Below are 26,451 nucleotides of genomic sequence, written 5' to 3' on the forward strand. Positions count from 1 at the left end.
CACCAGTCAAACTATAAATTTAGAAACAGTCATGTGGCAAAGGCTTGTTTGGATATATACTTTATTTATTTACTACTGTGATAGGTGATATTTTCATATTACAATTACAAAAAAACATATCAGTTTTCTATACCCGTGTGGTACTTTTCCTCGTTCTGACATGACGGCTGCAGAGGTAGTGGAAAGACTGACACAATCTGAAAAATTGCTTTAATGCCTCTACTCTAATATAGTAGAGTTGCCCTGATGAGAAAGCACACAGTACGTCTGCTACTGGAAGGACATAATGGACTGAGTTCACTTCTGAGACAAACTACAGTATGGAGGTCCAAACATGTGAACACGACCGTCCTCAAATGTGTTCACACAGAAATATTTGCATCCTTAACTATGTGTACAAAGTCCGATGAACACAATATACAGTAAATGCACCAAAGACATAACAATTTAGTAATAATTAGACTACATATGGTGTTACACATTCTTACAGCTTATTTGTTCTTATGTGTTAATGTGTGAAGACGCAGACACAAGTGGATTCTGGATTGGTAGCTACACACGTTGATTATTTACATAAAATGAGAGAGTGCAGTGATTTGTAAACATACAGATGAGTAGGAGCAAGGACAAACTAATGAGCTTATATGTTTGAGCAACACAATATCAAGTTTCCTGTGTTCTCAAAGAGCTTTTTATAATGGTCAGTGTAGCACAGTAAGGCACAGTTAGCTTAACAGCCAGAGGTGTTATTGACAGTCCTACAGCCTTCCAGTAGCAAAACACCTTGTATACAGTCAACACCAACACTGATCCTCTCCCCACATGGACGAGAAGAAATGAAAGTCTCGTATATGCTGGAGGATTTCATCCTGCAGACTGGAATTTCGTTCTACTTAACTTGAGTTCAAACACTTTACAGAGGCAGAAATTATCGCACTGACTCAGCGGGGAGAGATTTTAAAAACAACACATAATTCAAACAAGCTGAAAATCAGAGCATAATTTAAATTAATGTCTCTAAGACACATCACTTTTTTTCCATTGAGTTTACAAGAACTGTGTTTTCTTAGCTTTTTTCTTCAATGATAAACTCAACCAATCACGATGTCTCCTTCATGACTAAAACTGTATGAATGTTTGAAACTCCAATCTGTCATTTCTATCAGCTAAACTCAGTCAGACGCTGAGAGTGTCAGCTGCTAAGTGCTTTCCAAGACAACCCTGAAAAACAGAAATGGTGGCACTATGCCACGTTTTCACTTAATATTTTGCATGTATCCAAAACAAACATCTCTTCCAATCTCTTTCAGGCCCTTACAAACTTTAAATCCTTTAACGTTCTGTGTATCGGTTCCACACATCATAAAATAAACAAACAACAACAAAAAAAACAGTCAAGCTATATATCAATTAATACAACAATTTTCAGCCAGTGAACATACATTTCCTTTTTAAATAAAAGTTATGTGTGTTCACAGAAACATTAATAGTAAATAAATTAATTAATTTTAACCTCTCTGCTAAATTTGGTCTTAAGCCATCATCAAAATCAAAAGCTTTCTAAATACAGTTATCTCTATAAAAAGAGAAGAAACAAAATATATGCGATCCTAAGCAATAGAATTAATAAGGCTATTGGTGCATGTTAAATCCACTCTTATCTCTATTTGGATTCAATTATTATAACATATTTCCTTTTCTTCTTACAATAAACATTTTGTACCAAAATACATACAAATGTATTGCTTAGATTTGGACAAACACTTCATGGTTTTACAGTACAATGTATAATAAGGAGAATACCACAAAATTTACTGTATGTCATGTGATGTCCCATGTAGAAACAACAAATGACATGGGGGATGTTAGGGACCTCTAAAGTAGCAGTTCCCAACCTTTTGATTTATGTCCCTTCAAAATAAAACAAATTTACTTATGACACACAAATTGTATATGGTATACAGATTCTGAAATGCAAATATTTTTTTTAGAGGCCTCAGGAGATAAACTATCCAGTATTTCAAAAGAAAATAGCAATTACAGAAAAAAACAGCCTGTTCGTGATTCTCTCTCATTGTGTTAATTATCTCATGACCCCTTAGGTTTATCCAGCCACCCGTTTTGGGGTTCTGACACCCAGGTTGGGAACCGCTGCTTTGAACCGTTGCAGATGTCGGACTATATGCTCCCTGGACCACTGCTGTTATTTCTACTCTTATCTGCAAAAGGAATAACCCACTCTTTTTACTCTGTTCTTATTACTGATTATAGAGAAAAACAAAACTGCATGGCTTGAAAAACAAATGTTCAAATTCAGTGATATTCCCCTTAGTTCCATCAAAGCATTACAGGGTTGTGTTTTGTTCTACTTGTGTACTTTAACATTATAAATACCAAGAAAGTATATTCATACTGACAATACCCCCACCAAAAAAATAAAATAAAATAAAAAATAAAAAATAAAGCACAGATGCATTTACATTACCCATGAAACTGAAACCTTATATGGGCTTGACAAAAAATAATCTATGAAAACTAGTGTGTTGAAAGGTAAGCTTGGCTTTACCTTTTGGTCTAGGTGGCTTTTACACCAGCAGGGGGCAGCGTTATTTGGTAGAAAGTGATTGTACAGCAGTCTGTTTCCCTCATTGAGAGTCATCATGCACAGTGAGCATAGTGAATTAAAGTAGTCCCTCTTTCCACTAATTAAGTGCAAGCAGGATAAGTCAACATTCATAAGGTATTAATGCTATTCATTAGGAAGGTACAGACATGGTAATACATGAAAATACTAATATCAGCATGAAATGCTGGTGACCAAAGTGCATCTTGGGAGTTTACGTAGCTACATGAACAGATTAAGTCACTGTCTAATGAGCGGTATCCTCAACAAATAAGGCCTAATAAAGTAATGACAACCTGGGTATGTTTATATGTTGTTGGGGCTGCTTCAAAACAGACTGGCTCATCTCCGTATGGAAATATATTTGAGACCTAGTCCAGGTCCAAAAGCAAGCTCAGATCAAGTGTTTCAGAAAACTAAGAACACAATACTGTGAAAATCTTTCAAAGTGATCTCATTAACAGTAAATAGCAGAGCAGTTTCTCTCAATAGTGGTCCATTGATACCCTCAGAGGATAAATCTGATTGATCTCATTCAGAGCATTTCCTCTGTGACTTGGTGTCTTGGGTAAAGATGGTACATTGTTGAGAGCCACTGCTGCACAGCTGGAAATCTATTTTCATAAGTCTGAATACACATTCAACCATTGAATGCAGGATGAAAAAAAGACAACTTTTTTTTTCATTCATGATTGGTTTGAAAAACAAAAAACAAAACAGCATTTGTTATTAAAATGTGTCAGGCTTTGTTAGGACATCTGAGACAGGACACCATTTGGTCAGCGCTTAGCTTCAGGTTATAGTAGGGTGACATATACAAAAATTAACATGTGGAATGGACAGAATATTGAACAATATTGACATTTATAGCGATAGACAAACTGTTACATGATATGTTCACCCATTACATGTAAATGCACACAATACGACAATACAAGTGGACTTGATTAGCATTCATTAGTATCAGTACTATTCCTTCAGATGTTAGTTAATGGAGAGAGTACATAGAACAACAGCATCTCATTATTTTAATGTTTCAGTACATGTTAGGAGACAAATGGAGCAGATTACATTGATTTCTTGTTAAGTTAACAGCAAAAGAAGTGGGTCACATTTAACACAAAGGTGTATCAGCTTCATATAATACTATCAAGTATTCACTGTACAACTGTCGCCACATTACATCACATTTAAGGCAATGTATAATAGAAGGGACTGTTAAACTCACCACAAGAAATACATTTCCCTGTATATCTGCATTTAAATATGAGAGAGTATGTTGCTCATGGGGCTGTTTGTGTAGTAAAACCACTATTATGCAGATGGCTTTTGGTCATTAATACCTTATTAAGGCCCACAGAGGAAATTACATTCAACCATAATTAAATGTATTGAATTGCAGCAGTTTTACAAAGATGTTTGGGGAGAAGTATGGCCATTTCTCTTTTAATGCAGCATACTGTATATGAGTGCAATATGGAGCATGTGACAACTTCCATTTAATGACTTAATAGAAAGTATTAAAGTGGTACATTGGTGCAGCTTTTTACTACACAATGTTACAGTGCTCAGGTGGGCAGCATAATACGTGGGCACCAGCGTCACCAGCTGTGAACACATCTGTTTTTTATTTATGGAAGTGGGAATTTTAGCACACTTGACTGCCATATGAAACACTGCAATTAGGATTTTGCATTCTTGCTCCACACGTATCGCCGCATGGATCAACCATTTCCAGTGCACTGACATTGCTAACGCTGTATTCACAGCGCAAGCAACACATCCGACAAGTCATAAGAAGTTTTTTGCTTCCTACAGAGCTGAGCAACCAGGGAAACTCACCTAAATTTTCTCAACAGCTGCCAGCATCGAGTCATATCACAAGCTCCTCCACTGTTTCCTATCGATGTGAATTCAGGAACATTAGACTAAAATAGGAGCAGATGACTCCAACCATTGAAAGCTTTAAAGTTGTGGTCTTTGACTATGAGACATCTTAAAGTTTGATGCTTAATCTGTGAAACTCTGTATCTGTTCATTTTCTATGCTAATGAATTAGCACTAGCTAGCATTAGCTCTGATCTGAGTGTACAGTTGGTACATTCAGAGCCTCTAACTTGCCACACTCTGTCAACTCATCAAAAATGCAACACGTAAACCATGTTGCTTGTGGTGTGAACGCACCATTAGGGATCGATGCTGTACAAAACTGGCTCTTACCCAGTGACCTTTCAGTCACAGAAAGGTCTTTCTTACCATCAAGAAATCTTTCACTGTGTCCTCTTCTTAATTGAACCGTTTTTCTTTACCAAGACTTCCGTGTGTTGTGAAGAGATCTCATTTTGAACCTGTGAACTCAGTTTGCTGGTGCTGTTGGAACATTGGCAACACGCTGATGCTGCATTCACGTCATATCGGAAGACACCAGAGGAAAGACAGAATGACGCTTGTTGCTACTTGGAATATTTTAACTTGTTGGGACAGAAACGACTAAACAGAGATAATACTTTTCTTAAGCAGAGTTGATTGTCTTAGAGTGACCGATTTCCTAATTATTTGCCAACATCTGTGGATTTGCTGCTTTGTTTGCTCTCAGTTGACACAATTTTGGAGTTCCTAGAGAAACGATAATCCCATATCCTGTCTCTAACTACAACTAGGTATCTGCCGTGAAGGTATTAGTCCCTCAGTTGCAGTCTTGTATTGACAGTAAATCCGATATGAGGTGAACGTGGCAAGAAAGAAAATGGAGTTAGTACGACACTGTTTTCCACAAACATTTTCTGACTTTTAGCCTCTTCACATGCATACAGTATCTTACACTTTTCTCTCAGGTTAATATTTCTGTTATAGTCACAGCGGATGCTCTTTGACAAACAGATATTACTCCTCACAGCTTCCTACAACACAGGTGTTACTTTGGCAGTTAGTTTTACAGATGTGCAGAGGACCCCAAGTTGAGCCTGGTTGAACACCCAGAGGCACCTCTTGGCTGGGAGCTCAGTTTGATCGTGGTTGAAAGTGTTGCAAGGTCTGCTCTGGAGGTGAAGGTGAGCTGTTGGCAGAACAGAGGGATCTAGATGTTGGTTTCCCGCTGCATAGGTTCCTCATTTTTCCTGTTTACCAGCTCCTCAGAGGCCTGGGCTTCCCCATCAGACCCCTTCTGATCCTGAACTTGGTCTGGATCTTCTGTCTCAGTCCGTTTGTACATTTCGGCGTGTTTGCGCTCACGCTCCAAGAGTCTGTAGTTAATGAAGTTTCCAATGAAGAGCCAAATACTTGCTACAATCACAATAGCTCCACAGCAAAAATACATGTACTTGTAGTTTTTTGTGACATCCACCAGTTTCCCTGTAAGACAGCACAAAATTTAAAAATATTAAAGTATCTGCGTGTTGAAAGTGTTGCCACATAGAATTGAGATATATTTTACAGAAAACATTTCTCAATTCCAACTATTGACAATTATTAATATGTGAGTAAAGGCCTGGTCATATCCACATTTAAAAACAGCAAAATCTTGTTGTGAGATCTATTCACTTCAGTAGAAATTGCCACAATCATTTGATTTCATGGAGGGAAGTATACTGTACCAATCTTTTACAACAAGTTCAGCTACAGAAAGCTACAGAACCCAAACAGGAGGCTCTATTGTAACTTATTAGCTATATTGCAATTCTCCACTTTTATTTACCCTCCTCTGCCACAGTAAAAGAGGCCTGGTTTTCAGACAGATATGAGAAAAGACAATGATATAAATGAGATTCTTAAACAAAATGTGGGAACGTTCAGGTTTAGTGGTTAGCTCAGCAACTGGTCATCTAACTACTGCGATTACTCTTCTTTAAAAGCACTGTACCTTTCTGTTGTGACCAGGCTTTGATAATGTTTTAAGTTTAATTAAATTTCATTTTTATTTAAAGAATAATTCTTTTGAGATGCATTACATCTTTCAAAATTAGACCTAGCTAAAATGGCAACAAAAGATATGTGCCACATTGTTACATAAGAATAAACATCATTAATGTACAACAAAACCAGGAACACTTGAAAGTGAAGACAGTTAAAATCATAGATGTAAGTGAATGAAATATACTCTTAGAGAGAAAGATCGTACCTGCTAGTGGTGGACCAAAGAGCACCGGGCAGCACTCCACAATGGTGGTGAGTCCCACAGCACTGGAGAACCTCTGAGGCCCAACAAGGTCCATCAGTGTTTCAAACAACACTGAGCTTACCATGCCAAAGGCAAAGCCGAAGAAGATCGCATACACAACCAAACCGGTGTAACTTTCCACCAGCGGGCAGAGGATGTGGCACACCCCATTGTACAACACAGCAAAGCTGAAGAAGTACTGGATCTTGGGCCGAATCCAGCGCGAGTTGGCCAGTAGTCCCATGGACGGCCTGGCAAACATGTCGACAAAAGCCAGGATTGAGAGCAGGAAAGCAGCAGAGTACTCATCCACACCCATGTCCTTGGCATAGGCTGCAAGGAATACAATAGGTGCAAAGAAGCCCAGGAACATGATGACATTGCCTGATAGGTAGATGAGGAAGCCACGATGTTTGAAGAGCGTCAAGTCTAGGTACTTGTTGACTGTTTCCCAGGCAGTGCGTTTCTCTTTCGTTGTGGTGGCGATGGCAGCCAACTCTTCGTCCTTCTTGGCCTTGCTGGGTGGAGGTCCCAGAGGCCTCATGAGGGAACCAGCCACACAGCAGTTCAACAACAAACCTCCAAGGATGAGGAAACTGCCTCTCCAGCCAAACTGGTTGAAGAGGTATTGGTTGAGAGGAGCCAGGGTGCTGAGGAACACTGGACTGCCAGCCATCGCCAGCCCATTAGCAATGGGACGTTTCTTGAAGAAGTATCTGCCTATCATAGTCAGCGCTGGCTGCAGGTTGAAGGCTAGTCCAAGTCCTATGAGGACAGATGGCAGAGGGAAATAAAACTTCATGCTAGTCATGCTACAACTGTTAATGTAATAACAAAAAAGAACACTTAGAGGCAGAAACCAAGCGAAAACATCACTTCATCAGAAGTAACTGTGCACCTCTAAGCTACTTCGTTGCCCCAAATGCGAAAGTTCCAGAATTTTAATAACTAATGACATTCCCATCAGCCTAAGCTGTTTGCTAATTAGCACTTATAACAATAACAACAAAGGATAATAACAAACACCTGGATGTTAGCACTGTCAATTTGAGCATACGAGCATACTAGTGTTAGCATTTAGTTCAAAGCACCACTGCGCCTAAGCACAACCTCACAGAGCAGCTAGCATGGCTGCAGACTCTTAGTCTTGTTAAAACAAACCAATCTCACTTATAACCTGACCTTGGTGTTTTTTTTTCTCATTTAGCAGCAACTTATGCATGAAAATTATTATTATCATATTTTGATTTTACTTGTGATGATAGTGGAGTTATTACAAAAATAAGTAAAGTCTGGGAGTAAATAAATTAATTTAAACCTGAGAGTATTGTTTCCATTTATGTGATACATCTCCAAATAATTTATTGTAATCAAAAGGAATTTTGCACACATCGATCACAATACGATGCCATAAAAGCTTGATTAATGAAAATATGTTTTATTATAGAATTAGTCTTGGTGCTGAACAAGACAGTTATATGTTTGCTCTCATAGGTTATGGAATGCTTTGTTGTACTGTATTGGCAGTAGAGTGAAATATTAGAATAAGAATACATGAAGCCCAATTATGGAAATTTCATCTTTGATGAGGGGACCAGGTAATTTTTAAGATTTAAGATGATGTTTACCAAACCCCACTGTAAGTTGTAAATTGGCACATCATTTTTATTATGCTGTACTTTTTTTATCTAAGGCAAAAACCGAAATAGACTGAATAAACAAAACAAACGCTCCTCCTGCTTAGACAGTTTTATTTATAACCTGCTATTTAGAAGCAGAGGCTAATCAAATTAACTGAAACTGGACTTAAGTGGATTCAGAAGGACTTACCACCGATAACTCCTATGCAGATATAAAGCTGCACCACGCTGACGCAGAAGGAAGCTAAGATCATGCCAGTGGAACACAGGCAACCCCCCATCATGACGATGGGCCTGCAGCCGTACTTGTTGACGAGTATGCTACTGATGGGACCTGGAACAAATGGAAAACAGAAAATTAACCCATGTGTGGCATGTTTACAGTACAGGATCACTGAAAGTGAATGCATAATGATTTAATCTGGTTAGTGCTGCACGCCAGCGGGAGCCTCGCTTCTATTTATAGCAGCAATATGGCCGTTTAAATTTTTTAAACACAGCACTCCCGTCATCCTCTGTCACGACAATTTAAGAGAATTAAGTGACAATGTAACAAATTAGAAAAGCTCTGCATATAAGAATATCATTTCATGTTGTATATAATATGTATTGTGCATAATATGCAACATACAGTACAGTATATATGTTATGGTGCATCAAGATACTATTAATCCTCCAGTCTGTGTTTAATGTGCAGCTTGCATCAAAATACATTTCATTCACAAACCCAGAATAGCAAATAACAAAGCAATTTTTTCTCCCTGTCACTTAATTAAGAATCACCTGGTGTAAACATGTGAGGTTTATATTCAGGCAACTGCAACGTCGTGTCAGAGATGTTTCTGCCTTACATCAGGTTAATTAGGTTGTCACCAAATCCCAGTTTAGCCATATTATATAAATGATTTAATTAGAAGTGAAAACAAGGGTCAATCTTAATATTATTACCCTGACCTTCCATAGTAATTATCTATTAGGCCAAGCACTGTCACTTCCTGTTGTGTATACACTTTTACTATGCTATGAACTGTCATTATTGAAATATATGCCATGAATTGTAATGGACATTAAAAAGTGCATCCATTCACCTTCATTTTAAACTTCAAAAAAATTTGGTTCAGATGATGGTGAACTCCCAAATGGTGTATAAAGGTAAGAACACAACACTGATAATGTTATCTTATAATGTTTTATGGCAATAGTGTTAGCAAAGCCCATTTACACACCCAGCAGATAGAGCAACATTAGCATTTATTTGGACTCATGTTTCTGGCCATCTGACAAATCCAAGTCAAGTTGACAAGTCCAATAGCCACTCTTCGTTTCGCTCCGTTTCCACCAAACTCTGGCTCTTTAGCAGCTAAATGCTCAGCAGCTAACCACTAGCTCTGTCAGTCTGCTGTTTGGTCCAGGGCAGGTAACTTAGAGTAGATTTATTTGAGAGCTTTTGTTGGAGCTGAGGTGGATGAGACAAGTAACAGTGAACCAGAACGTTGAAGCTGCAGGCTGGAAATCCAAAAGATGCTCAGATTCAAGATGCTCAATTGCACAGTTGAGCTAATAGGAGCTGCAGAGACAGGTGATAATTCTTTGCTAATTTTGTCACTACTAATGACTTCTTGCACTTTATATATAGTAATTTGACCCAAAGTTAATATAAAATATTGATTAGTGCAGTTTTAAAATCTTATCATTAGACTGACAGGGATGAAAACTACAGGACTTGTTTGATTAAAGTTGCACAAATTAAAATCAGTCACAGAATACAGTATATGATATTCTGAGCATTCATTTTGTCAATAATAAGGATTTAAAATCTGGATTCTCAGTTTTCATCTAAGTAAATGTTCCATGTTACAATCTTTTAACAAGATGAATCATACCTGTAACTTCAGTAAAGCCAATATGTGACTGTGGTGTTTTTTATACTTGGATACTCAATATGTTTTAAATAAGTTTCTGAATTATGACTCTGTTCACTTAAGTAAAATGGTGGAGTCATTGTATTTTACATTACAATGCTGCTTTACATTCTTTTGTTTACATTTATATGAGAACATTTGATCTGTTTTGAATACATTTTTGTACATACAGTAACTATGAAGAATATGGCTGCTTTAAACTTTTGAGGAATCTATGCATCTCATAACTGACACTATCTCCTATCCCTGAATTTTAAGAACAGGAGATGTAAATCAAATAGGGAGAGAGAAAAGTAATGAAAAATGTATTCTTTAAAAAAAAAAATAATAATGCTCTCATTACCAACCAGAAGATATATCATATTTCTGCCAGGCCCAGTGCAATTCAAAAAGTCACTACGGGCAAGGAGTCATCTGACTTAATTTGCTCTGCATGAATCTTTTTCGACCTTGAGGAAAGTTCCCCTCATTTGCATCCACAGCAGTGATCAGTATTCTCAGGGGCTCGGTGGGACCCGAATCGGTTGAGATGAGGAAGCCCCTGAGCCTGCACATTACCTCCCCTGCAAAAAGGCTTATCGTCCCCTGGCCAGACACAGCGTGGACTTCATTACACAGTGGACAAAACCCCAAACTAAATATAACCACCTATATCCCAAAAGGGAATGACACATATAGAAATGTGTCTAACAGTTTTTTCCACAACCCTTTAATGTGAGCTGCAGCATAGAGGCTGGTACAGCTCATGTTGTGAGGATGCTGACCAACCATCACACTTCAAATAGGGTAAAGAAACTTTTAAAAGCCTTTAAAAGAGATCAGTAAAACCAGCCTACACCTACTTCATTCATTTGATAAGAGTTTATCCATATTTCTGGGCTTGACATGAGGCTTTGAGGTAAAGTTTAGAGCTGCGTAGCAAACTGGATGATGTTCACATGGTGGCCTCAGGATTTAGGAAACAGGGTCTTGACAGGAAGGTTGCCAGTTTGACAAGATAAATCCGGGTGGGGACGGTTACCACCACCGCTGCTCTCGTGCAGCTGCTCAGAGGCCGGCAGATAAGCCTGTGGTTGTGCTGGGCAGCTTCCACATGTGAACGTGTATAACTGAGCAAGTTGTTCCTGAATGACAGAGCTCTCAACATCCCTGTATGAACAAAGCTTGTTTTTGATCAAGGTATATCAATTGAGTATTTTCACAGTAAGTTGTATCCAATCTAGTATCAAATATCAGCCCAGCCCACCTGCCTGAATCAAAGTCAGTCATTGTCGACGACTACCAAAGAGGAGAAACTGAAATATTACGGGGTTATGTTCTCGGCTTCCATTTCTTCTACAAATGTCAGCAATGTTTGCTGAGTGAGAGCAGAGCCTTCAGAGCAGAAGGTTGGAGGGAGAATATCTTCTCTTCTCAGGCCTGAGACACTGAAGAACCTCTTTGATCCAAAGCGAATAGAAAAATTAAAGATTTTTAAAGAGTAAACGGCCTCCATCTTGATAATTCTGCATCTATCTCATGTTGTATGAAAGGTAAGAAAAAAAAGCCTTTAAATTAAGATGTTATTTGTAATATGAGGAAATTGCACACTTAAGATACACTAGCCTAACATTGCATTGTAGTATATGACACACACAGCTGGTTGAAAGGGTGTGTTTAAAAAGGTATGATACTAAGACTTATTTACACTTGGCCACACCCAGATGTCTGTTGGCCAGATCTCATATCTGATTCCAGTCTGTCTTGGTTTTTTCCGGTTAGATGCAGATCAGCACCAGTCTAGTCCAGAGAGGTGGTGGTAATGCACCTGATGGCAACTAAACAAACCTAGCTGTGGATTTTGGTTGTTTAGTTACATTTTAACTGTTCATAAAACAGTCAAAAACACACTGAATTGTATTAAATTGTATTTAAAAGGTCAAATTAAGAATCTCAACAACATGTCTGTAACAGCTGACACTAAAAGACTACAGAGAATAAATGCTCAGTCAGTTTTATATGCAGCAAAATCAAGGGAACCTTAAGGTGCTGTTGAAGAAGACGTTCTTCGGGGACAAGCTCTGGTGAAATGGCTTAAAGCACTGAGTGATCCTGACGTCACAGAGTCGCTGTTTTGAGGGGAAGGCAGACGCTTGCTTCACAGCTGTCTGATGTAATGCTATGAAAGATTGAGACGTGCTCAGTCCTGTTTGATTTTCATAGGAAAGATGGTAACTAACTTAATTTCTTTACAGCTTTGAACCGCACATGCCTCTAAGTTTATACCTCATTCAGACAAACAGGGCACTTGCTTATTACAATACTAATCGTGCTTTAAAATATATTAGGCTATATAATAAAGAAATACGCTTAGCATGGATTTTAAACATTTCTTCTTCTCTTTATCCCTAAAAAGGTTGTTTGTTGGAAGGCCCGTTGTTAGCCAGTTGATTTGCATGGCTGCTGAGTCATCTGACTATGTAAATCTTCAGAGGGGATAAGGTTGTCATATCTCATTGGTGGGAACATGTGCAGGTTTGCAGATAACATTGTTCTCCAACAGGTAGTCAGACATAAATGTACAGTGAGTGATGTCGTTTTAAATTAGTTTTGGAGTCTGGTTGGTTAGTTCAGTTACAGTCTCACAGATCTCACAGGCTGTGAAAACACTATATTATACTGTTGATAAGGTGAAGCTGATAAGGTCTCACAGAACATTGCCTCTTATGGTCCTACATCAAAACTGAGCAGCTGTGTTGGCTCAAGACACAAACTAAACAAACACAACAGATTAGCAGTTCATTATTGATTCATCTATCCATATTTTTATGAACTGATTATTTATGATATATTGTACATATCAGCAAAGAAAACTCTACTGTAAACGTATCAGCACCAAAGACAAAGTACAGCTGTCATTGATTTCGCAGACCTTGAACTAAAGTGTGGGACAAAGTGACAAAAATCAATAACTGAACAAAACTTTAAACCAGGATATTTAAGTCTGCACCAAAGTGGTGCTTCAACACTCCCATCACTACAGCCATGCTGCTAGAATACACAGTACATTAATGAGGCTCTAACAAGCACAGGTGTGGCACTTTTACTACTTGATGAAGCACTAAAATGATTATTGATCGTTCAGTCTGGAATCTGATTGAATATTGCGTCTTCTACAACAGATAAAGTTCCCGTCATCCATTGACGTTGCGTCTCTGTTTTAGATCATTTTTTATGTCATCTCTTAAACTGAGGGATGACACACTCCTTAACTTCTGGCTAATGATACTCTAAAAAGAAGCTGGTTGGCAGGTTGCAGACACCGGGGTTTGAGATGGATGATGTTGGAAAGTTAAAAAGGATTTGTGTAATTTGGATTGACTGGGTTATTATTTTCCTGTCTGTCTGAAGCCATTGCTCGTTATCAGGCAGTAATGACAGAGCTGTGTAAACACACACACATGCGCGCACACACACACACACACACACACACACACACACACACACACACACACACACACACACACACACACACACACACACACAATTAGAATTAGTAAGCATTACTAAACATTCAGATAGTGATTTCTTCATCAGCATAAGAGACAGAAAAAGAGAGCAGGTGTTTAATGAATGGCTGATGAGTGCGATCAATATGAATGAATGACTAACAACTGCACACACCGTCACCATCACCACGTGATAATGACACAGTCACTGTAAAGCTACAGCGGCAGCTGGTCATAAGTGAAGTCCTCTGATGAGGCAGAGACACATTTTCTCCCCCACAAACAGAATATACATCATGTTTGTCAAACTAATATTCAGGGAAAATCATTTCCCTTTTCAGTGGTGTTTTACTGTATAAAAGCAGGTACAGTGAACCATAAAACAGCAGAGACTAGAGCTGAAATGACTTGTCGATAACCTGCAAAACTCTAGTACAGGTAATGGAACAGTGTCAGGTGCAACAGAGGATGTCTCTGAGTCTCAGATGAGTCTCAGAAAGTGGTAAATTAACTTAATTTACCAGCACTTCATATAGAAATTCCAATTATTTCTGACTGCCCTCATCACAAAACATAATTATAATTCTTTAGAATATGAGTCAGCGTTTTACCTCAGCTTGTGCCACATGTTCCTATTCAATTCTTGAGTATTTATAGTTAGAAGAAAATAGGCATTTAAATGCTAAATTCTTGGTGGACTCTCTGATATACAAAGGAGGAGAGGAGCTCTCCAGGCCGGCTGACGAGCAGTGCAGATGGTGACAGCAGCAGTAGATCGAGTGACAGGAGGATTACAGCGTGGACAGATGGCAACCGTGGCACTGCCAAGCAGAAGGGTACAGGGCCCAAGCCAAAGTGAGGAACACAGCAGGTGACTGGAGCAATATGGTGGAGAACACGACCTGCTGAAAACATATTCTGACCCTTCAAAAGGTTCCTTATTCAAGAAACAACTAAGGACCAGCTTAGTCAGTATTTCACATGAGAAAATATTTGCCTTTGGTCTGAATGTGATTAGTGACTCAGCTCGATTTTTAATGTGTGGAAAATTCAGCTTCAATCTCCTTAGAAACATGTGATATACACATTTTCTGCTAGTTTGCATGCTGAATGTTTTTATAATAGATGCTGAACTAAAGCCCTGTGCCACACCACCTGTTATCGTTGCAAAATCCACAGACTCCTAGTAAATTATTATCCAAAATCAACATCTATATCATATGCCTGTCAATGAAGCCTTCATAGTCAAATGAATTGTCATTTGTTCATGTAGTTCTGGTTTCCTGGAGGCCCAGCATGTGACACTGTGCCTGCATCCTGTGACACTATGGTTTCAGATTCAGGTCATGATCTGAGGACACAACCTACTTCTATCTCTGTGCTGTTATTGGCCTCTGTATCTTAAGGCACAAAAAAAAAACGTTCCCAGGAAAGAACACATCTCCCCCCCTAAAACAAATGTAATCCTTAACAACGACGACGGGTAATAAATGAAATCTTAAAGAGATTCCTTTAAAAATAGCCTAACACTGTGATTTGGAGGGTGATCGTTAAAACAGAGGACAAGAATTCATTTCCTTAGTCATATTGAGGTTAGAAATATCATAACTGTTATTATAATAAATGCTCCATAAGCTAACCTCATACTTTTGAGGAAACTGGTTGAATTTTGATGAGTCACTTCCTGTTTGAGGAGTGGACTGAAATAAAAACCAGAAGCTTGTTTGGTAAAAACTGAGATTTGGATTTCTTTTCTGCTGTATAGTATATCTATATATCTTTTAGTGTGCTCCAGGGGCAACTAGCTGACAGTGTTGCTACAGGTTATGTGATTGCTGCCTTATCCCTGTGGACTAAAATTAGTTTAGAGTATCACTTAAATTGCAACAGGCCCACAGGAGGTTAACCAGCTGGGGCATAGACACTGTTAGCTGTTGCCAACAGCCCCGTCTGTGATTTTAACTCTCTGCACGTTACCCAGTGACTCAATACGTAGTAGAATCTAAGTGCTGAGGCTACAGGGTCGCTCATTACTCTGTGTTTTGGCAGTGTGGTCATTTTCCATCACTATAACTGGAGCCATGAAAGAGAGACAGCTAACAGCTAGCTAGCCACCCTTCTTTGTGGTGTTACACAACGAGTGTAAAGGAGATTGTCCCTTTAACACTTTTGTGTTAAAATTTAATGAACAAAAAATAGGCTAATATCCAGTGGGAATCCATTTTTAGGCTAGCAAGCTAGGCTAATTAGGTCCCACTTAGCACAAAGAGTGGAAGCTAGTTAGCCTAGCTTGCTAGCTCAATGTTGAATGTGAAGGGACCGATAGCTTCAGTCACTGATGGCTAAAATGCTACATTGGCTTGTTGCAAAAGGAAAAAAATACATTTTATGAATGGTGATAAACTACATTTTCATATGGTTCAGTCAGCAGCGCACCACAGAAGTTGACAGCACATCTACTAGCATTGTTAGTTCTCCCATGTCAGTCATCTGCTGACATAGGCTTGAAGGTGTGAGACACTGTTTTCACAAATATGTCCAAACATGCTTGTGTTCTTTATAAAATGGGAGAATATTTAAAAACAAAATTATCATAGTTCATAGCCTTATGGAAAAATTTTGACCTTGACCGATGACTCACCTGCAGCATACATGACTGCGAGCATGATGGAGGAGATCCATGCGATCTGACTGTAGGAGGCATTGAAGATGATCTGGATGTCTTTGAAGAAAACCGTGATGGCCTTGGGGAAGGCGTACGAGAAGCCTATGGAGATGAAAGATCCCAACACCACAGCCCACCCCCAACCGCCGTCCGGTGGGGGCACAGTGGGGGCACCTGTGCCTGGGGGCGGCATCACTGGCCCAGCTCAACGCAAACTACTCACTGCAACGACAGACAAGAAAAGGACAGAGAGGACATTAAAAATTGCAGCATGGAAAACCTAAAACTGCTGTTTTCCCTCCTTGTGTTTTATTTCTTACATAATGCATGACTTCATTTTGTTCTGTGATTGATTATCGATTAGTCAGATCTAGGCAGAGGCTTTCTCAATTCTCTAAAGTCTTTAGGGACTTAAGGGTTAGAAATAAATTAACCTGAACCTGACCAGTTGCTTACATGAAAATGTCACAGATCATTACTTACAATATAGAGATAAATCAGATGACCAGTAGCAGCAGTTCATATTGACAGTATACAGATGGCTGTTGGATTACAAAGGAGGTCAGAAGCTTTGTCCTTCATATGACGTTTACATGAAAAACTGAGAGGGAGAAGGACATACAAGCGGTCTGTATCCTGGAGATGACGTGTGCAAACGCTCACTCACTCACACACGCAGTAGTAATCATCTGTTCCAGAGGGCGTGCAGTCACTCAAGACTATACCTGAACCGCCCAGTATTCACCTTGAGCAGCCCCCCCCCCCCGCAAAGCCCTCAGGAAGTAATGGAAACAAGGCGTCAACTGATAGAAACATAGAGGCCGTTCAGAATCAGGTGCTGCTGTGTACATAGCAAACACACCCTAATTACCTGTGACAAACCAACAGTGGCAATTGTCCACAGCCACACCTCACTGTGACTGACACACACACACACAGACACACATATTCATGGACACATCATAGAGCAAAAAGGGCAGCTGTTATGTTTTAGCTCTGTCTAACCTCATTAGCTTCACCTCTAAAATCAACCATGAACAATTTACAGCTGTATAATTATCTGATAGTTCACACTGAGATGACGGTTTCACATAAATGAACAGCCTGTGGAAGAATCAACATGTCTCCTCATGTTTGTTGTGCTGCATCACAAAGTGAGCAATTATTTGTGATTAACAAAGCTAGACGTGGTTTACTCGATGTGGGTTTGAAATAATTGACACCAGTGATTGCAGCAGCTCATTTTCACATCAAGGTCAGTTTACTCCTCATGATTACGCAATAAATACAGTGTGATGTCTGCTGTGGAGGGAGTTTCTTGTTCCCCACTGGTAAATATTAACTTCTTTTACTCTTCTGGTAGGTACCACTCCCACTGATAACATCTTCCCCATGGCAGTTAAATGCTCACACCAGACTCTTTTCTAGGCACTATCACCTGCAGACATACATACCTCACCCCTTTGCCATTCATCTGTTCCAACAAGTCTCTGGTCAGCCTTGTCTACAACATTATCCCACCACAGAATACACAAACAACACCCCTACTCAAACCTAAAAAATAAATAATAAAATAAATAAATCCCCCAAAAAATTCATAATATCATTGGTTTATACTTAAACACTAATCACCCTGGGCTTTATCTCCTAGGCAAACATCCCTATTAATAGTTTAGGTTTATTTACCAATGTATTATAGCGACTCTATTTCCAGTGGAATGGAATCTGGTGTAAAAGCTACGTTTTACAGCTGCAGGCCTAATGTAAGATAAACATGGCGTTCACAAGTGGAGAGCACACTTCAGTCCGCAGATTGTCCGTCAATGACCCGTGAACATCAGCGACCAATATTGAATAAATGATGAAGTTCTCTTTTCTTGTTGCCACTCTCGCAAGATCATATTGCAATGTGTTGTAGAGAGTCACACATGAGTCTCACGAGTGTCAACAGGAAATTATTAGTTAAAAACATAAATAGATGTGCTTTGAAGTTTTTTAGCAGTAGAGGAAAAGGCCTGAGCGGAGGCCCGAGAGTGCCAAAATAATTACAAACAATAACTATAAAAAATAATTCATCACATATTTGCATTCAGATGATTAAATATCATATTTCATTTATGATTCTGATTGCTTTTTAATAGTTTTATATAGTGTTCTATATATTTATATGTTGCTTAGTCGTCTTTAAACTTACAAAGCAATCGGTATTCTATTGCCTAAATAGTATACCATGGATTATTTTTATTTTAAATGAATGAAATTACATATGAATATTCTACTGAAGTTGGCTTTGACTTGACTATTTAAACCAGTGCTGATTTATTCTTTGGCCACTTGGGGGAAAGAAGAACAAGCTGTAAACACAACACTGACATGGTATCATCTTGTAAAGTTATTATGGCATAATTGTTAGCAAACAATTGTCTATTTATACATTTAGCAGACACAAAGGAACATAGTATTCATTTATGTTTGAGGCTGCCTGACAAATGTAAGTGTAAATGTAAGTCTGTTTTAGTCTCCAACAATTCCTGAAGGAAATATCTGGCTTTCAGCAGCTAAATGCTGAACTGCAGAGGTGGGTGATAATTCTGTGTGAAGGTCACTACAAGTGACCCCTTTCACATTACAAAAATGTTTTTTTCAAAATAAGACAAAAATTTGAAACAATAAACACAATGATGAATAAAATATGAATGACTAAAGTTGATTTTTTGGAATAACAGCAAGAGGAACATGCATTTGTTTGGGTCCCGGGTCTATCTTGTAATGGTGGTGACCTATACATTATAGTACTGCAGCTTTGGAACACTGAGCTGGATTGAACAAAACATATCTAATTGCTAAAACCAGCCTGCTGAGTAGAAATATAATCCTCTGTGTATCACCCATGCATTGCCCCTTTAATCAAAGTTAGAGATTATGCCTTTTTTTTTTTCCAGAGTTCTATACAGTGGGTCTAATCTATACTAATCAGATTACAGGCTGTCCGCAGCGGCACTCGGTGGAGATACTGGTTTTGATTGATTGAACGTGACGACAATACACGAAGGAGCCTCGGAACTCATAAGCAGCTTAAATTGATGGGTTGGAATAGGAAGCTCCAAAAAGACTGACCATAAAAAGAGCAGCTGTGGGGTGGAGGGAAAGATTCAGACAAGTGTGACAAATTTATGATCAACCAATATAAGTACATAAGACGTCAAAGCAAAGCAAAGTCACCACTCAGTCACTACAATGTCAACACTTGGATTCAAAGCCGACATCCTCATCATGTGCAACCTCTGCTGTGTCCTTCACCTGACGCCACTAAGAACAGCTAATAGACTAATGACTGACAGGCTGCATTCACGGTCGGCAGGTTTATAAAAACCTAGTTAAGAACCAAGTCAACTGAACTATGGAGACACCAAGGTGCCTGGAAATACCAGCAGCCCTGGTGGGTATCTCTGCATCACTTCCTACCATAATTACTAAGGGCCTACTTACCATTATCATTATAAAATGTGATTAAAGATGTTATGCCTTGACTCTGTTTTTCCATCTTATCTCTGTACAGCATCTATATAGTGATGGTAGCACAATAGCAGAGCAGCAGCAGCGGTTTCAGTATAGGTAATTGGAAACTGGAAGTTCTGGTTTCTAAAGTTCTATAGTTCTACAGATATTTCAGTCTGAACCAAAGAGGTGGATTAAATGAACAGACATTCCCATCCATAGCGCCATATCACTTTGCCATTAATTCATTTGATCAATTCAATATAAAAAGGTGCTATATGCAAGTTTTCTCTACCACCGAACGGGGTTTCTTTCCGGGAGCGGGTGGTGGTGATTACTGTTCGCCAAGAGCTTCAGCCATTGTTGCGTTTACAAGACAAGAGGTTATAATCTGAGCCTCTGAGCAGCCTTACTGGAGGCTACAGTGACTCGCTTTCAGAAAGTGATGAAGCAGGCCGGCCAGACTGGGGTTAGCTGGTTAGCACGCTAACTTCAGTAGAAAAAAAAAAGGAGTAGAAGCAAAAGAAGAGGGTTGCTTTCCACCACTGGAGACAGTTCCTCTCGTCTCTCCCATCTAGTTTGGTGCTCACTTTTTTTCTGCAAGTAAACGCTAACAGCTATGTAGCAATAGCTAAAACTTACATATAGCTCATTTAAAGTGTCAAAAACAATGACCAGAACCCACAAGTCACCAGAATACAAAGTCAAGCCTCAAATTCTAAACCAACAAAGTTTTTGCTAAATGAAGCACAGCAAAGAATCCTCACAGTTAGGAGGCTGGGAAAACTGAAGGTAGACAAGAACCGCAGTTAAAAATACATGAACCACGGATGCACGGACGCACGCACGCACACACACACACACACACACACACACACGCACACCCTTATGTGTTGTTGGGCTGGGAACACTTTGTTTTGGTCCAGTGTCCTCTGCATGTACTTGAAATGACCAGTTGCCTTCACCTTGGTGAATCTATCCCAACAACAGAGCAGAGTGAGTGAGCAGCAAGAGGAGGACAGGAGAACAAGAACCAAAAAATAACATCATCCAACTGGCAAAAGCTCATCAGACTAAATTACTCAGTACTTGACTCCCAGAAAGTATGTGTGTGCGTGTCCTCCAAGGACATCACTTTGTAGCTTGGCAGGAAGCCTAAAAGACTGCATTCTTTGTAGCATGGACAGACAGAGGATCTCAGGTTTAATTCAAAAAAGGGACCAAGTTGAGACCCCAGTGTTGGATTTCAGGTGAGCTTCAGTGAAGCAGGTGTAGATGGGTGTGGCTCTCAAGGTGAGAGGCTAGAGGCAAAAACACAACTCTTGGATTGGAAGCTTGGATTTGACTTTGAGACCATGTTGGCAGGTCCTGGAGCCTGGAGGAGGGACAAGCAGCGACTAAAGACCACCACACACCAGCAGCACCACTAAGGCTGTTTTCCTTGTAGGCCCACACACTAACAGTGTCAACTCAAAAAGATGTGTGTTATATCATCAGGATAAGCTTTTATGTTATCCCCCTGCATCAAATCTCTTGAACTGACACAATCCAGCCACTGTCATTTTATTATTTCTCGTGTGATATATAATGTGGCCTATTGACCTACTTGTGGGTAGCGCAACAAGCTCTGAACACAACACTGACATATCATCCTGTATTATTGACATTGGCAAACTTGTTAGCAAGCACTTGTCTATTTACACGGAGCAACATTAGCATTGATTCAGAGCTTTGAGTCCAATATTTTATATTACTTTCCTTTTAGCTCCGTTTGTTCTGCACTTCCTGAGGGAAATATTTGGATCTCACAGTGCAGCTAAACGCTACACTACATTCACCAGCTAGTCACCAACTCTGTCTTTTGGGTGAGAAAGTGTAGAGTGGGTTTAAAAACAGCTGCCTGCGTCTGGAACCAAAACTAATGAGAGCCATGAGACTCAACCAAAACAGTAAAAGTTGTGGCTCAAAATCAAAACGATTCGCTGTAAAATGTTAAAATGCACCATGAACTGCAGATTCTCTGAGGGTTCATCACTACAATCGACCCATTACTACATTACACAGTCATCTGGTCCACCTTTATTGTGAAAATATTGACTGGTGCAGCTTTAAGCCTTCATATCTGTTTAATTCAAGCATTATTTTTAGATGATGTTTCATTATAAATTCCTTTAATGGAAGGATGACTAGTTTTGTATTATGGAGTCAGCCCATTACAGCAGGAAGAAAAGAACAGCAACGGTTACACTCAGACAAAGAAGAAGAATTACTCCCCACTGATTAAAGCAGGGGTGAGGAACCATTTTCACATCAAGGGCCATTCTTCAGGGGCCATACTAAATTATTGAACAGATATTTCACACTAACCTCTCCAATGTGACGGCTGGATCTGCTTCTCTTTCTCTTCAGGTTTGAGTCAGTCAGTCAGATTTTGTACAAGAGTCAGTTTATGCATCGAGATTGTTGAACGTAGCTTTGAGCTAATGGTTGGTTTACAGCTCAATGATTTCAACGTTTGTCGAGCACAAAAGCTGCCTTCACATTAAACAGCAAGCATATTCAGTTGCTTTTCTTTACGTCTCATGTCCTGAAACCTCGCGCCAAGAGCCTGACGGAGCTATCTATTGAGACCTTGAACAGCAGAAATATTCAATAGTGCCAGTTAAATGTCAATCAAATAAACTGGTGCTGTTTAGCCCTGTCAAGCTCTACAAAAGGAAACTTGACCTCTATAGTTAGCCCCCCTAACCCTACCCCACCTTGGACTCATGGGACTTTGGGAGGTTATGGCAACCCAAGATTATCGCTAAGGTAACCTCTAAGTAACACAACTCACTTTGTTTTAGGAATAGTTCATCATTAACTCAATCAGACATTCTTTATCAACAGGACATCTAATCTCACCACAGCGATCCTGTAAACACTCCTGCTCTTGGTCTTGAGTGAAATACGACAGGAACAATGGCTCCCTCTAAGAGCTGCTTTCTGATCAAAAGGGCCACCGAGCAGGGGGTCTTCCCATAAAATGTCCCAGGACTCTAATACCCTTTCTACTTAATTGTCAGCCCATATAGTTTGAAGTCTTTGAGCTGGGAATTCCTGGGAATGAGCCTTGATTAAAAAACCTATTAGTGGTCCCATAAATTTCCATCAACACACCTCTGACCACTAAAACTGGATGGAAAACCTCCACGATATACTTCTCCTGACTGTGGTCTCTGGATCAGTTGTGTTCATTTGGATCATTACAGCATGAAATGAAAGGATAAATCAACCCGTCATTTACACACAGCTACACACCTGTGTGGACACATCCACTTCACTTTTCCATGTGGGCCGCCAACACCCACATTCAACACCCAATCCGAAGCTCAAGCTCTGCTACACGCCTCCGAACACATCGTGAAGGTCAAAGACGCGGGATCTTTTTACATCTTGTGTTTGTGCATGTTGACTCTGTGGCTGTTATGACTTCAGGCGAAACCATAGGTATGTGCTTCAAAATTAAATAAACATCCAGCACCGGAGAGGGTATTCAGATTGTGCTGAATGCCAAAAAAAGTGGCACAAATCCAGCTGTAGGTCATAAAACCAGCGCATGAATGACAAATGAATGACATTTGACTTTGATTCTTAATATTATGATTTATAGCTTGACAGATTTATGAATGTTCTCATGGGTGTCAGCTTCTATCAGCCTCAGTATATAATTATCATATCTATTCACCTTGTTAGACATGAGGTCAAATTTGGAGGGAGATCTGTTGCAAACATATTTACAGAATAGGAAGAGGGCACTATTCTTCCAGAGAAAACAGAGCACAAAGTTTTCAAGCTTGGACTCCATTCATTATGGTAATTAAAATGAGGAATAACAACTGATTTGGATGTGTGTGATAGTGATGTGTTCTCCGTCTGGATCCCTGTCCTGTATCAGGCGGTGTTGTTTGCACACAGCAGACTTGTGTCCACAACAAACTTCCCTGATGGAACATGGAAAGAGGTCCTGGTCATGAAATCTGATCCAAACCTAAAGAAACACCCTCTGACGTGTATCCACAAGGTAGACTGGAGCACAACAGAGTCATACATGTGTCTGAGAGCAACCTTAACAACAATAAATCATATCATAGCAAAAGTGTGAACCATTCACACCAGAATGACACAAGTGTGTTTGAAGGATATGAAGGATGTGGTTGCTCTGAAGTGAAATAAGCAGTGTGGACATGGTCAGGTTACCTACAGCGTGAAACAAGAAATACAAGATTGAAACAAAACAGGAACAAATGCAGACCACCTCCCCAAGAGGCACGAACTGAAAGACTGGAGGTCAAAATGAGCAGAGGGCATCACAGTTCAACCGTTCAAACAGCCAAAGGACACTGCTCTTCCTGTTTTTCCTGTAGTTTCAAAGAGGGTCCTCAACAACAAGGATGCACTCTTTCATCCTGTAGTATCAAGTCTGCCATTGGGAAATATGCCAACTCTTTTTTTTCTTTTTTTTTTGAGTTAGACAAAAAAATTGATTCAACCCTCATGGCTGTAAATAATAAAACTAGCCGCAGCCTGTTAGTTTAGCTCCAGGACTTGACCTCATCAGGCCAAGCCATAGCCTGACACATAAAACCACTATGTGTCAGTTTTATACTTCAGTTTGTGTACAGATTAAACAAAGGAGATATAACATGTTAATCTGAGAGTTTTATTTGAGCTTCAATTTGTGAGGTGCTGGCAGGTGAAAGTGTTACCTTTGGACACAAGGCTAGCTGTTTCCCAGATTCCAGTCTCATGCTAAGCTAAACGTAGCAAAGATAAGCTTTTATCCCACTTCTTGTACCTGACTGTCAGAGGAGAAATAAAGCCTTCTACTTTTATGTTTACTATTATCTTGTTGTTGTTTTTATTTTGGCCACAGTGGGTGCTCTGAAGTGAAAATGAATTAAGTTTTGTGATGCCATACTGCAGCAAACCAGTTGGGCATGCCAGTGTAAACTCATGGTTTACTTCACTTTCAGTATCTGGTTGACAGCCTGATAACAGGTATGACTGGTGTCTAATTGTTCAGCTGACTTGAAGAACAGCAGCGTTACTCTTCCCAGAGGAAACCAGCACAATGTGCCATGTGAAGTTATTTTTACAGCTCACCAGCTGACCAGGAGTCAGATATCTTCAGCTTATGCCAAGTCTGCTTAGGAAAAAAACTCCTCATCACATCAGTTGGGTAATAATAGACTCAATGTGACGTGCCAGTCTGAGAAAACCTTTAAAACTTGGACCTCCATTAGGAAAACTAGAGCTGAAAGGGTGATGCAACAACAGAGTGATTCCTCAGCACTGCAGCCTAATCATATGATGCTGCTGATGTAAGGACAGCGACCGGATGAAGCCAGTCTTAATGCCCAGGGCCTACATGAGCTAAACCGGCCGCTCACAGTCAGAGGAGTTTGTTTTTAACATTATAAATTTTATCCAACTGACTTTCCTCCACGAACTGGCCGCATGGCAGCTGAGGGCAGGGATTTCCACCTCTGTCCACAGGCTCCTGAACGCCTCATGAAATGAATTCAAACATCCTCTCTCAGCCTCGGTCCTGATATGTTTCTCATTCATCGCAGCACATGCTCATCTCTGCACGCCGAAAGCTCGGTTAATCCTGCCGATCACCAATAAACAGGCAGTAAATGTTACTTTACCTTTGCGGGATGAAGGTATGTGTGCGCGTGTGTGTGTCCGGTGCAGGCTGCCGGGCTCGGTGACCTTGGAACAGAGAGATGCCCGTGTGTGTCCGCGTCGTGGCCGGCTGTGTTTAAATTTCCTGAGCGAGCCGCTGCCTGACGTGGAGCTGCTTCGGCTGCAGAGGGCGGCGCTGCCTCCGTTTCTATTTTAGACCCCGAGCAGCTCCGGAGGATTGACCCAGTCCTCCAGTCGACGTTACTCGTTACAGCCCTGATCCTCCACCCTGCTGCTGGGTACTGTAGTACTTCCCCTCCACAGTGTGTCCCACGCAGGCAATGAAACCGTTGCCATTCATCTGATAATGCTGTTACAGCAGCAGGAAACACGAGGACTGAAAACCAACCAGTGATCTCACTCAGCTATTCCTTTGGTATTTAAATCTTCAGAAAATTGCAAAGCTGAACATCACAATTTTGTAGAATGCAAAAATATTTAATAAATAATCACACAAGACAAAAGCAACAAATGATCACAATTAAGAAGCTGGAAATATTTTCATTTGAATGAATACTAGTACTGACACTAGTAATGATCAGTTGAACTGGAAGCACTGAACGGAGTTGAAATGTTATTTTAAGAGGAAAGAGAAATGAAAGGGTTTCAAATGTCAACTGAAGTAGGATCTGAAACTCAAACAGAGGAAGAAAGAAAAAGTATTAATCATACTATTCTGAATACTGCTACTACTAACACGAAGATGATTCAGTTCAACTTTAAGCCTGA

At 39.8% G+C, this 26,451-nt stretch overlaps 1 protein-coding gene across 1 annotated transcript; it reads right to left on the reverse strand.

Annotated features, from left to right (window-relative positions):
• Positions 1 to 233: 233 nt before the first annotated feature.
• On the reverse strand, positions 234 to 26,049 carry slc16a7 (solute carrier family 16 member 7). Its single transcript, XM_022749081.1, has 5 exons — positions 25,686 to 26,049; positions 16,471 to 16,716; positions 8,610 to 8,753; positions 6,741 to 7,544; positions 234 to 5,974 (listed from the first exon to the last, which is right to left on the reverse strand). The coding sequence occupies exons 2-5, from the start codon at positions 16,685 to 16,687 to the stop codon at positions 5,700 to 5,702; spliced, it is 1,440 nt and encodes a 479-aa protein (XP_022604802.1). The 5' UTR covers positions 16,688 to 16,716; positions 25,686 to 26,049; the 3' UTR covers positions 234 to 5,699.
• Positions 26,050 to 26,451: the final 402 nt, after the last annotated feature.

Source organism: Seriola dumerili, unplaced genomic scaffold, assembly GCF_002260705.1.
Source record: "Seriola dumerili isolate Sdu_G_001 unplaced genomic scaffold, Sdu_1.0 BDQW01000138.1, whole genome shotgun sequence".
Taxonomy (NCBI): domain Eukaryota; kingdom Metazoa; phylum Chordata; class Actinopteri; order Carangiformes; family Carangidae; genus Seriola; species Seriola dumerili.

Coding starts and splice junctions, on each gene's coding strand:
- slc16a7 (XM_022749081.1), bottom strand. CDS start 16,687: ATGCCGCCCCCAGGCACAGGTGCCCCCACTGTGCCCCCACCGGACGGC. Junction 8,754..16,470: donor CGCAGTCATGTATGCTGCAG/GTGAGTCATCGG, acceptor CATTTGTTCCAG/GTCCCATCAGTAGCATACTC. Junction 7,545..8,609: donor CTGCATAGGAGTTATCGGTG/GTAAGTCCTTCT, acceptor CTGTCCTCATAG/GACTTGGACTAGCCTTCAAC.